This window comes from Ursus maritimus, unplaced genomic scaffold, assembly GCF_017311325.1.
Source record: "Ursus maritimus isolate PB19 unplaced genomic scaffold, ASM1731132v1 scaffold_32, whole genome shotgun sequence".
Taxonomy (NCBI): domain Eukaryota; kingdom Metazoa; phylum Chordata; class Mammalia; order Carnivora; family Ursidae; genus Ursus; species Ursus maritimus.
The window spans coordinates 6,941,576-6,954,615 of NW_024425786.1; the positions used below are offsets into that span (position 1 = coordinate 6,941,576).

At 47.0% G+C, this 13,040-nt stretch overlaps 1 protein-coding gene across 1 annotated transcript in view; it reads right to left on the minus strand.

Annotated features, from left to right (window-relative positions):
• The window catches only part of CLSTN1 (calsyntenin 1), an 80,637-nt gene that overhangs the window by 11,652 nt on the left and 55,945 nt on the right, over nt 1-13,040 (minus strand). Inside the window, exons 4-10 of the mRNA XM_040645538.1 lie at nt 12,229-12,258; nt 10,827-11,022; nt 9,028-9,236; nt 7,559-7,708; nt 7,258-7,443; nt 4,629-4,877; nt 4,136-4,257 (exon numbers count right to left, since the gene is read on the minus strand). Coding sequence (XP_040501472.1) covers nt 4,136-4,257; nt 4,629-4,877; nt 7,258-7,443; nt 7,559-7,708; nt 9,028-9,236; nt 10,827-11,022; nt 12,229-12,258 — 1,142 coding nt within the window. The remainder of the gene's footprint in view (nt 1-4,135; nt 4,258-4,628; nt 4,878-7,257; nt 7,444-7,558; nt 7,709-9,027; nt 9,237-10,826; nt 11,023-12,228; nt 12,259-13,040) is intronic.

Here is a 13,040-nt window from a genome sequence, read left to right on the forward strand (position 1 = left end):
TGCCTCCGTTTCTGCATCAAAACGGACACCACCTGCGACCTCAGGAGAAGCAAGCTGGAGCGCGCGTATTTTCTTTTTCAATTCAAAGGTGCGGATCTAAATAAACGTGAGCGCACGGCTCAGAGGGCATGATAAATTAGACCGCGTTCCTTCCCCATCGTGAACGAGCATTTCCCTCGCGGCCGAGGGAAAGCGCTGGTCGGCAGCCTCCGAGGCCCCTTCAGTCTGGCACTCCCTGATCTTTGGCCTCGGAGGAAGAGGCAGGCACTCCAGAACGGAGGCAGGCAGAGAAAGAGACGGAGTGGGACAAAGTTTTTAAAAAGGTATTTCTAAATAAGCTTGCCCAATTTATACATTCTAAAAAACTGAAACGATGAGAACGTCAACAGACCAGAAACATCACAATAAATGAAGAAATTACCAAAGAATACCCCCCAGAGAAAAGCGGCTGTTCCTGATGAGTTTATTACAGAAAGAAATGCAAACCTCTAATATGGTGCACATATGCGTATCTCATATCTCAGATGCATACTAGATAAGTACGTGTATTTATTACATGAAACATTTTTAAATGAAGGAATTGCACAGCAAGTCACTTCTGAAGCAGGTAGTATCTTAATTTCAGCTTGTCTCTATTTAAAACAAGTTTCGCAGTGTTAGCTCCTTCAGAAAGCAGTTTCTATTGTCTCCCTGGTTCTTGAATTACCTCACGTTTCTGGGGCACCAGCAGAATGATACTGTAAGTCCATCTGACCTTAGTCAAAAGTCCCTGAGAGTATTCTGGGAAGACAGGGGTAGAACTGGCATAATTTTTGGATTTCCCTGAAAACTGGGCGATCAGAATAGCGAAGCCCAAAGCCACAGGCACACCCATGACACTTCTCAGTTCGGTGCCTGGGTGCACCCCGAGATCCCCGGGTGCCCCCTGAGACGCACGCAGGTGGAGAAAAGCAACAGGGCTCCCAGTCCAGGGGATAGCAGAGGGCGGTGAGACTGTATTTACTTGTTGAGATGATTTATGACAACAGAAAGGGGAGGCAGAGCCCAGAAACTAGGAAAAAGGTCATGCTCCCCAACTCCCTCCTCTGAAAGCACAGGAAAAGTAATTTCTCGTAGAATGAGGAGAGGGGAAAGGATCACAGCTCAATCCCATGTGAACTTTTCAAGAGAAAGAAAGAGAATTGCTGGAATAATATCCCTCCAGACCCCCTTTCAAGACACACTGGCCACAAACAGGAAAATGATCATGTATTGTCTCAAAATGCACTAGAAACGCCAGGAAAGTGACACAAAACACGGAAGAATGTGGCTTATGACTACAACAACTCAGACAAGAGCTGACAAAAAAGGAATGACTCGGAAAGAAAGTGCCAGACACAGAAAACAGGTAAGGAATACCAACCAAAGGTGAAGGGTTCCCAGGGAAAAAAAGCAAAGTGATTAGGGGGGCTTAGTAAGAGCTCTTAATGACACCAAAAACTTGCCTGAAATACCAAACAGCTTGAAACTATATACTGAAAACGGGCATACCACATATCTGGGAAAACAGACCCAAAACAATCAAGACGTAGGCATAAAATTAACTGGCTTCAAAAAAGAAAAGAAACTCATCCTTTGGTCACCCAAACAAAAGGACCAAGTGTTTTACGAGGGAAAGAAAATCAGATGGCCGCAGCAGCAGATTCTGTGTCAGAAGAAAACGGACAGAGAGATCTTCTGTTCTTGTAAATCTCAAATGGGAGCCAGAGATTTTATATCTAGCCAAACTGACCTTCCGTGTAAAGGCCACAGGCACACTATTAAACATGGAGGAACTCAGGCTGTTCCCGTGAATCCCTCCTGAGTACACACTACCCACAACACAGATGACTGAGACAGAGCGAGCATGAATGGCTCCTTACAGCACGGAAACAGAAACACCCAGACACAGAGCCTAAAGGGACCAGAAACATGCAAACCCGAGCCCGATCGAGCCTCTAGGCCACAATGCTGATTTACAGGCTGTAAAGGAGAGAGTGGAATATACGGCCCCACAGGGATACAACCAGCCAAATATACACTATGGGAAACTCTGCGGGACAAACAGCCTGATTTTGTCATCAAATAAATTGCAGGAGAGAAGAGAAAAATCTACAGATTATAAAATAAAGTCAAACGTTTATCAACCAGTCACCAATCCTTATATGGATCCTGATTCAAACAGATTATAAACATAATAATATTTACAAGACGGGCGCCTGTGTGGTTCCGTCGCTTGGGCATCTGCCTTCAGCTCCGTTGTGATCTCGGGGTCCTGGGATGGAGCCCCGCATGGGGCTCCCTGCTCAGTGGCGAGCCTGCTTCTCCCTCTTCCTCTGCCCCTACCCCCACTCATGCTCTCTCTCTCTCTCAAATAAATTTAAAAAACAATTTACGAGACAATCTGAAACTTAAGCACCAATTAGCTATCCAACGATGTTAAGAAATTGTTTGTTTTTTTTTTTTGAGAGACAGAGAGTGCACACGTGCACAAGCCCAGGGAGGGGCAGAGGGAGCGAATCAAAGCAGACTCCATGCTGACTGAGCATGGAGCCTGACGCGGGGCTCGATCTCACGACCCCGAGATCATGACCTGAGCTGAAATCAAGAGTTGGATGCTTACCCTGACTGAGCCACCCAGGTGCTCTGTTATTTTTTTAAGATGTGAAAAAGAACTGTGGTTATGCTTATCTTTTAGATACACATATTGCATTATCTCCACAGAGAACGAAATGCCACATGTGGGATTTACCTCAAGGAGGTAACAGCAATCATTAACAGTGAGTGGGGGTAATGACGAACCCACACTGGCCGAGTGTTAACTGGTGAAGCTAGGTGAAGGGTACGTGGCGTTGTTCTTTACACTAATCTGTCTGCTTTTACGTACATCTGAAATTTCCCATAATGAAGTGGGTTTTTTTAATATCATCTGAAGAAACTAAATATGTAAATACAGACTACGGTTATTAGGACACAACTGTGCCTACGAACTCGACGTACACCACAAAGGGGTTTTCGGGACTGTACCTTTCTTTAGTTTCTTGAAAAACTGTATGTATAAAAGATTCTCTATGAGACAGATTCTCTATGAAAATGGAAACGACACCAGTAAGAGATGAACGCTGCCAGCCGGCCTGTCGCTTCGTCTTCGATCACACGCGGCCTTCCTGTCTCGTTCATGCTCGCACACATCGACCTATCTTGTGCGTGCTACGGACGACGCTGCATTCCAGCAACGACAGGAGCACATTCGTCAGCTCTGGCCCGCTACCTCCACGAGACAGAGCTAAGCTCAGGACACAGGTTTCCGTCCTGACCCAACCCAAGATCGAGAGGAGAAGTGACCTGCTGTGATTTTAATGGACAGGCTTCCTCAGCGTACAGAGTCCCCTTGTTTCCTGCAACACGTCAATTTTTTTCACGTGATACTTGCTTTTTATCACAGAAACTGTTGGGAAAGCGGCTTTGCAGAGATATGCTATCATCAAAAGGGCTATAACGTGACCTAATGTCGAAACTGTAAACTCTGCAAGCTAGTAGATGGTGTGGTTTCTGGAAGATGTCAAGATTGCTGGCTCCATGACAATTTAAAATATCCCGTGGAACCCCTACATTTGCTGAGGCCCCCGGGGGCTCCTTGGCACAGTTCAGGAGCCCAGGCTTTGGCTTTAAGTAATGAATAAACCAATAAAGGATCTCAAGCCCAATTTTTAAGCAAGTGCTGCTTATTTCAATAAATTACAACATACCATTTTCAATTTAAAGCATATAATTTCTCTATATTAATAATGGATATATAAAATACACACAGAAAATGAGAAACTTAGGCTTCCAGTGCAAAGGAGTTCAAAGGATTTAATTTGCTATCCTATGACCCACAGGCAATATAATAAAGGTTTTTTTAAATGTCATCGGAACAAACTAAACATGGTTACTATGGTTACTATAATAGAACTGTGCCTAAAATGTCTATGTAAGTTGCAAAAAGTTTTATATTTTTATATTTATTCATAAATATAAATACACACTGCCCCTATACAGCCAGTCCTGTGTAAAGCTGCAATACCTCGTTATAGTCTCTGAAAGATCAGAACCGGTGTGTCTTCCAGGCACATACCTGATTCAACTTCCAGTGGAATTCCGCAGGTTTGTATTTCTTTTCTTCTGAAGGATCCTGGCGGAGGAGGAAAATAAGCCGGCAGCCGTGGACATAGAGTGAATAATGGTGCCGGTTCATGTCTGCAGAGAGAAAACCTACTGGTAAATTGCCAACTTGAGACCCAAAGGAGAAGTAAAAGCCATTTCCTTGATGGATTTTGAAGACACAGTGTTATCAGCCTACGTGAACTCTCCAGTTGGGCCAAGGCAGGGTTTAGAAACAAACATGCTTGGGTTTTACTGAGACGTGGGGCCCAATTCACTGAGTAAAACTAACAACCAAATACCAGTGCAGTATCTTGAGGACAGAGCGCCCTGGCCCAGAGCGCAGAACGCTGTCTGTCGCCAACCAGCCTGTGGGAGCCTCTGAGGGAGGTCAGGTGCCCCACCTCCAGCAACCACTGCGGGGGCCGCTCGAGTCTGACGGACGCCCTGACGGCAAATTAACCTACCTGTTTTGTCTGAACTACAAAGAATCGTCTCCTTCTTCCTGCCAAAAGGCCCATGCCTCATCCACACAGAAATCGTAAAAGGCTCCTTGGGGTTGACCGAGACGACACCATCGGGGATCCTCACTGCTTGCGTGCCATTGAACTCGAAGACCTGGTCGCTGTCGTGGCCATTGTCGGTGGGGAGGCCCACAGTCCAGTTCAAGGACCCGCTTGGGGAAGGGAGCAGCTCGGCAGTGCCAGACGCAGCACCTAAGCCGACAGAGTCACATTTCACACACGTCACGTGAAGGACTTAAAAGGCATGGTTTCGAAGTGACACTAAGGCAACATCCTTACTTCACACAATTGGCTAGTCCCAGTTTACATTCCCTCAAAAATACCGGTTTCGATTAAAAAAAATCATAAATAATAACTGTGGATATTTTTTAAAAAGGAAAAAAGGAAGAAAGCCTTACTTGCAATCCCACCCAGATATATCCGCTATTAACATCTGAGTATAAACACTTCCAGTCTTTTCTTTATGAATATATATGCATTATGAGTGGAGTCAAGCAATGTACGTAGGTATACATACACTCCCACTAATATTCTTCCACAGCGTAACTTCTAATGTCTGAAAGGCATTTCATTGCACAGATACACTGCGACTTATTTAACTGATCTCCGTAGTAGGCACTGAGGTTGTCCCCACTTTTTTCTTTTTTTAAAGATTTTATTTATTTATTTGTCAGAGAGAGAGAGCGCATGAGCAGGGGGAGCGACAGGCAGAGCAGGGAACCTGACGCAGGGCTCGATCCCAGGACCCTGGGATTATGACCTGAGCTGAAGGCAGATGCTTAACCGACTGAGCCACCCAGGCGTCTCCTGTCCCACTTTTTTCTATGACAAACCTTGCCTTTATCAGGATCTCTGTGTGACTCAATGATTATTCCCTTAGCATAAATTCCTAGAAATGGAATTAGTAAGCCAAAGAACATGAAAAAAAATTTCCAGCTGTCGTTATGTATTGCCAAGTTCAATCTTCTTTTAAACGTGTCCACAGAAGTTGACTGAGCTCCCCCAGTCACCTGGCCCTTCCCTGTTCCCTGGAGCCACGTGACCTAATGTATAACTTCGGTCAGGCACGAGCACCTGCCACTTCCTAAAAGTGTGAACTTATCCTCCTCTAGTCACCGTTCATTCCTCAGTAAAAATGAGGTCAACACCACCTCCTCTGCAGGCCTGATGGGCATGTATGGAAATGCAGGGCATAGAGTCAGCACTCGCATATGAAATTCCTTCCATTCTTCATGACTTTAGACTGTTCTGCGGAGAAAATGTTCATTTAATACCATAAAAAGTCATGGCACTTTTTATGAGAGAGAAAATGAGTTTTAAACATTATACTTAAATAGACACAGGGGCGCCTGGGTGGCTCAGTCGGTGAAGCGTCGGCCTTCGGCTCAGCTCATGATCCCGAGGTCCTGGGATCGAGCCCCACATTGGGCTCCCTGCTCCGTGGGGAGCCTGCCTCTGCCCCACCCCTCCCCACACATCGTTTAAAACAGAATATGTCCCAGTGCTCTTAACTGTACGTATATATTTCAGTACACGAGTATGTGGACTGAGTCACGCCACACCAGAGTGTATTCATCATGGGGACAAGCTAGCAGAGGGTACGCTTTTTTGCTTTTGCTTATTCCAGGTTTGTAAGAAGTCCGAAACCTGCGGGCTGTTACGAGGCCGGAGGAAAGACAGGCAAACGTGGGCGAACGCCCCCTGCAGAGCTGACACTGAGCAGCTCTCGAGGCACAGAACACTCTCCGAGGACGAAGCCCGTTCGGGTGACGGGTCTCTTGTCACTGACGAAGCGAAACACTCTCCCTCAGCAGTTTCCACGACAGGCACCCTCCCTCCCCTCTACCTCATGTAGGTAAGCCAGAAAAATGCCCGCAACTGCGGGTGAAGACAGAGCTCGAGGCTTTGCTCAGATCTGTAACCACGGGTCAACTTCACGTAATGCTTGTGGTAAACAGAATGTGCTGAAACTTGAAATTAGGCGGGAGTGTCCTTAGTTTTGATTTTTTTTTTTTTTAAGATTTTATTTATTTATTTGACAGAGATAGAGACAGCCAGTGAGAGAGGGAACACAAGCAGGGGGAGTGGGAGAGGAAGAAGCAGGCTCCCAGCGGAGGAGCCTGATGTGGGGCTCGATCCCATAACGCCGGGATCACGCCCTGAGCCGAAGGCAGACACTTAACTGCTGTGCCACCCAGGCGCCCCTAGTTTTGATTTTCTGCCTGTTTGCCTAAAGCTATCGCGTTACCTGTTTTTTCCTTCGGTCCTGAGATAAACATCTCATCTCGTTTCAAACTCACTCCGCTTACATAATCCCTCTTTTGAGGATTCCCTGGGTTAGAGAAATACTTTCTTCCAATCACTGGTTCTTAAAGTGTGCACGTGCGTAACATTTTGAACAGACTTTTCAGGGGTTTATGAACGTCCTCAAGCCCATCCAGCAGGAACATTAGCCAGGAAGGCAGTAATGGCCACTTCAGAGAGTCTGATTCTGACCAGCAACACACGCACGCATTCCCTTCCATTTGAGAGGGGGTCTCTCGCCTTCCCTGAAGACCACCCCAACCCTTACCGCACAGCTGGTGAAGGGACTTCTCTGAGTAGGTGTCCCGGTCACAGCCTTTTCCGATGTGGCCGGTCTCCAGCTCCACCGTCGCCTGCACGGAGGCCACGGATTCATCGCACGTCTCCAGATGGATGTTGGGGAAGAGGGCCAAGGTGCCCGTGCCAGGCTCATACTCGATCCTATTGTTCCATCCTGGGTCGGTCCACAAACCCGGGTGGGAAGAAAGGAGGAAAACTCACACGTTAGTTTTCTCTGGTAGACGGCGTTTAAGAACGGGTGCGAGAGCAGAAAGGAGAACGAAGCTCACCTTGCCACCCCGGGGTGCAGGTGGGCTTGATGCTGACCTTCACCAAGACATCTTCCGCCGCCCTCCGCTTCCCGCAGTCGTAGGCGGTGACCATCAGCTTGTACTGGTGTTCCTTCCCATAGTTCAGCTTCTCTGTGTTTTTTATATAACCTTCCAGAGGGGCAGAAACAACACTGAGAACGCAGAGCCGGGCTGAGACACAAAGTGCGCGTGCTTCGGGCGTCATAAACACCGCCGGGGAAATAAAACTTCGGCTGCAGGTAATTAACACCCGGTCTGGCTGTCCCGAGCTTGAACTCACACTTAAGGATTGTTCCAACAGAAGGAACGAGTCTACACAATTCAACTTCATTTATTCTTACGGTTTTTCTTTTTTGGTTTTATATATTTGCTTTAAGATTAAGCAATTTCATGAGGCCTGAGGCCTGGTTCACAGGTGGCCGAAATATGAAATACAAAATCAAGCTGCACTAAATATTTCTTGCTAAAAGATCTACTTTGTGTGTGTGTGAGAGAGAGAGACCGAGAGACAGAGAGATTTCCCACCCCCACCCACTAGAACAGCAGCCTGCTTTTGCATCTGAATGCGTACGTCTGCAAAGTGTTTGCAATGTCCATGATTTCATTAGAAGATTCTGGACTGTGCATTAGCAACAGAGACACTGTATCGCCGTCAAGAAGCCATAACCCTAATCAAGAAGCAGAGTTTCAGCATGAGTTCATTCTGCTCAGTGACGAAGGATGGGAGGACCCGGCAGGAAGGCATAAACCTTCACGTTGCAGACGAGGCAGAAGATGCAAATCTAATGGGGACAGAACACAGGCCAAGCGAAGGTCGGTCTTCTCGGATGCACACTGACGGGCAGGTGAGAAGGTACAGATCAAAAACATGCTTGGTGGGGGTTTTTTTAGACCTTGGTGGGAGAGGAAAAAGAAGGGCACCCCATAAAGAACACACAACTTTAGGTGCCAGAAGCGAGGCTTTCATGGGACAGGATAAAAAAAATGTGAAACACACACACACACACACCATTAGGGCTCTGCTATGGACTGAACGCTTGTGTCCCCCCAGATTCCTACACTGAAGTCCTAACACCCCATGCGACGGTGTCACGAGGAGGTCCTCCTCGGGGAGGAACTTAGGCTTAGGTGAGTTGTGAGGGTGGGGACCCCACACTGGGATCCCAGAGGGCTCTCTCTCTCCCCGCCACATGGGGACGCAGCGAGAAGACGGCCACCTGTGAACCAGGCCTCAGGCCTCACAAGACACTAAATCGGCCAGCACCTCGATCCTGGTCTCCCCCCACCAGAACCATGCGAAGTAAGCGTCTTGTCGTTTGAGCCCCCGGCTTGTGGTGCTTTGTTACAGTAGCCTGAAGGTACGGACGAAGATCGTGTCCAATCTGAGTCTCGCCGGCACCTGCCACGGACCGTCGCCCCGGTAAGGAAGGCTTGCTCCTCTGACTTACCGTCTTTGTCGATGGCGAACGGCACATCTGGAGTGACGATTTCATAGCTGCAAATCTGGCTGAACTGAGGGGAGCAATCTGCGTCCACGGCCTCCACTCGCAGGATGCTGTCATACTGTCTGCCCTCAGTGACGGTCGCCTTGTAGGATTTCTCCTTGAACACCGGTGCGTACTCGTTCACGTCGTTCACCTGAATGTGGACAGTTGCTCTGGAAGAAGAAGAAGAAAAGCTGTGCGGTCGATTTGGTTTTTTTACCCAGAGATACCAATTCTGCCCTGGCCTTAAATTTCCTTTGGCTACTATCTTGTTTCATGAAGTTCAAATGATGGAGAGCAAAATGAAACAAGTCACTGTTTTTACTTCCATGTGGAGATGACTTCAGAAAGTTAGAATAGGAATTTGAGTTGATTCCTCCAGGTCCCAAGAGAAAGGGAGCTGGTTTAAAAAAAAAAGGCAGTAATGTAAAATAGAAGAGGGCTAGGGGTTTTCTCGACAGTATGGGACAGGGGATGCAGAAGGGAGATAAACTAGAGAAGACAAAATAAGAGACTAAGGAAGAAGTAGCAAGACATAGAGAGAAGATGGGAAACATGGACGGGGAGCCTGAGTGGGAGCATGGAAACAAGTTCTGTCTGGCTTCTAAGGAACGGGGACCACTAGCAACCCACTGCTGCCCATCCCCCATTACTGATCCAACAAACGAGGGACCTCAGTGTGACCTCAACGATCCCCCTCCCCCCCAGCAGACCCCTTGCTGCCACGTTCCACCTCCCCAGCTCGGGCAAGAGGCAACGAAGGCGCCATCAGATCTGGCTGCAAAGAGAGGAAACAGTCTTAGGGCATGTTTCTGACTCAGACAAGATCTCTGATTGAAATAAGGCCTTTTTCAAGGACAACAGGAAGGTCACACCATGCGAAAGGGATGAGGAGCGATTTGCTGGCTCTCAGCCCCCGAGCATTCACTAAGACCCTCCACGCCCAGCGCCATGCACCCTCCGGACCCTCACAGAGGGTCACGTGCTATCATCCCCCACGCGTCCCTCTCTCCTTAGCCCAGGCGCTAAGTAAAAACTGAGACTCAATGAAACGGAACTGGCCTAATGCCGAAGGGATAGCAAGTGGTAGAGAAAAGACCGGATTCTACCTAAATCTAGGTCTAGTCCAGAGTCCCTCTGTTACACGAGTAGTTCTCACAGCCAGGAGGGGGCGCAGCACTCAGTCTGCTCCCGCCAGCACCAAGGAATTCTGCGCCCTTAGAATTCACAGAAAAAAGAAACCTAACAGCAAAATACTTCCCTCAGGAAAAAGTGGCCTTTTCCAGTTTTCAGCGTAGGGCCTTAGTTACTGTAACAGAGTACTTGGTGGGATAAAATTACTCATTCATTTATTCAACATCTAATGCTGTGGGGCAAACAGACAGGATTCCTGCTCTCAAAAGAGCTTACGCTGTCATGGGGGACAACCCAGAAATACCTTCTGCCTCATCTTTAAAAACAGAGAGCCTTGGGGGACACCCGGGTAGCTCGGTCGGTTAAGTGTCTGCCTTTGGCTCAGGGGTCCTGGGATCGAGCCCCATGTTGGGCTCCTTGCTCGGCAGGGAGTCTGCTTTTCCCCCTCCCTCTGTCCTCCCCGGCCCCACGCCCCCTAAAAAGAGGGCTTGTGCTCTCTCTCTTTTTCTGTCTCAAATTAAATAAATAAAATCTTAAAAAAAAACCAACAAAACCCAACACAGTCTTGGGGACAGGGACAACGGTCCCTACTGCTTTCACATGCCCTCTCCCTGCCCAGCTTAACTTACTTATGAGACTTTTTCGTGCTGGTGCCGTCCGGCCCCTTGCCGCAGTCATAGGCCTGGATGGTGAATGTGTAGTCTTTCTGCAGTTCACAGTCCAGTTTCTCTTTTGAGCGAATAATTCCCTCGCCAGTGGACTTATCCACTACCACTGCATCAAAGGGGACATTCTGCCCATGAATTTTAAATCCACAAATCTCACCTAGGGAGTCAAAGCAGCGCAGGTTAGACTTTCTGCCCCATGAGTCTGCACGGACCCCCACCCCTGCCCTCCCCGGCCCCACGCCCCCCAAAAAGAAAAGAAACGACAACAGTTCAGCAGCCAGGGGTTTAGAGGGTCTGTGGACAAAGCAAGGGCACTGTGCTTTGACGGGGTAAGTTCCGGGGCTTTAGTAAAAAGAAGCATGTTCTGGCTTTCCAAGCAACTTGCTTAACTTTGCATCCATTCATGCAGGAGTACAAAAAGAGAAAAAGAGAAAATATAGACAGGCATTTCACAGGAGTACTTAAGATAGCTCCAGGGTAAAAGCAGTTTCATTAGCAAACAGCAGTGGCCTGATAACATGGAGGAACTGTCCCCAGCTACTGGGGACAGCCGCGCAGCGATTTTGATTTGGACCAGAGAGAAGGCTAAAATGCAGTTAAGTGTCGAGAGAGGAAGAAGTGTGACATATAGGTTCAGCGCCATAATTACAGAAATTCTGTCCATAAAAAAAAAAAAAAAAGAAAAAAGAAAAATCAAAAGATACAAGTCTTCCTGTGCAATGAGCCTGGCTAAAATTAGGGAATCAAAACAAACCGCTGAATGAGAATGGTAGAAATACCAACTTCTCAGGCATCCATTTCAACAGCTAGAGTCTACTATTAAGATCACTTGTGTCACGGGGAGGGATTGACTAGACTTGCCTTCGTTTCTAACACTAGACTATCAGACCTAGAAAAGAAGCCTGCCTGGGGGACATCAGTACCTCTAAGTTGGCTTACAAGCTTAATTAGGGGTGAAAAATCTAGGTTTCCATTCTTGCCTGTGGGAGAACAAACATAAATGTTTTGATGTACACATAAAACTTCAGAAAAATGTATTTCACATAAAAATAAGACTGCCCTCTTCCAAAATTACAACTCACGGAAAACGGTTACAAAGTGAATCTCTGAAGTTTAAATGAGAAAAAAAATGCACAGTATTATCCGTACAGTTCAAATGGATGTCTGATTTCCAGATATTTCTAACCAAGGGTTTGGTTACATACAATTTCCATCAATATATTTAAAAATAGAAACAAAGTAGGAGAATAAATTAGGGTAAAAAAGCATGACAGTTTCTTCTGTTTAAGGGCTGATTCCCAATTTTATAAACAAAGTTAGTGGGTTAATATTCATAAGAGGGATAGAAAGAACCCTTTATCACCTTCTTTGGTGACTGTCACCTCAAAACTCTCTAAAGGGAGAAAAGATAAACCCATGTCAGTAATGCAGGAAAGAATAAAGATGGAACAATAAGGAAAAAAGTCAAAGATGCACATATTACATAGAAAAGTTCGACATAATTCAACAATCAGCTCGGTAGCCACTCGCTAGAATCGCCAGAGCAGGACGATCTTCACGGGCACAAACATCTCTGAACCCAACACCGCAAACCACCACGTAACGTTGAAATCACACCGGCCTGGAGGTGAAATCTACTATAAAACTTCATGACGCCCTCAGGGGTCGCCGGGACCATTTTTAATGACCACTTTCACGGTAACTGTTAATAAGTAAACCTATTTGTTATTTTACAGTTTTCAGACTTTTCATTTTCAGGCTAAGTTCTTGCGGCTCAACTCTGGTAACATTCAACTCAGCACGAGATTTGATGAAACTGAAAACAAACATTTGGAGCAAAGGGTTTTTTCACTCTTTGTTCTTGAGCTGGAGAAATAACCACATTTTCTAAGCTAAAGGACCCGACCAAGGCAGCGCACATAAACCCCTCGTCTGAGGAACATCTGCTTGAACGTGAACTGAAACCGGATTCGAGCCTAACTGCAGTGACGCCACAATGACCGGGGCTTGTAGTGGAAACACTGTTCTCTGAAGTCAACAGAAGTGCTGCTTCCTCGCCCCCCAGGGCTACCACCGAGGACTGCCAGCACGTAGGGGTCGGGAGGTCAGGAGGTCGGGAGTCCCACTGCCTCTTCAGACAGAGCCGGCCTCACTGGGACATCTTCTCTCCCCCAA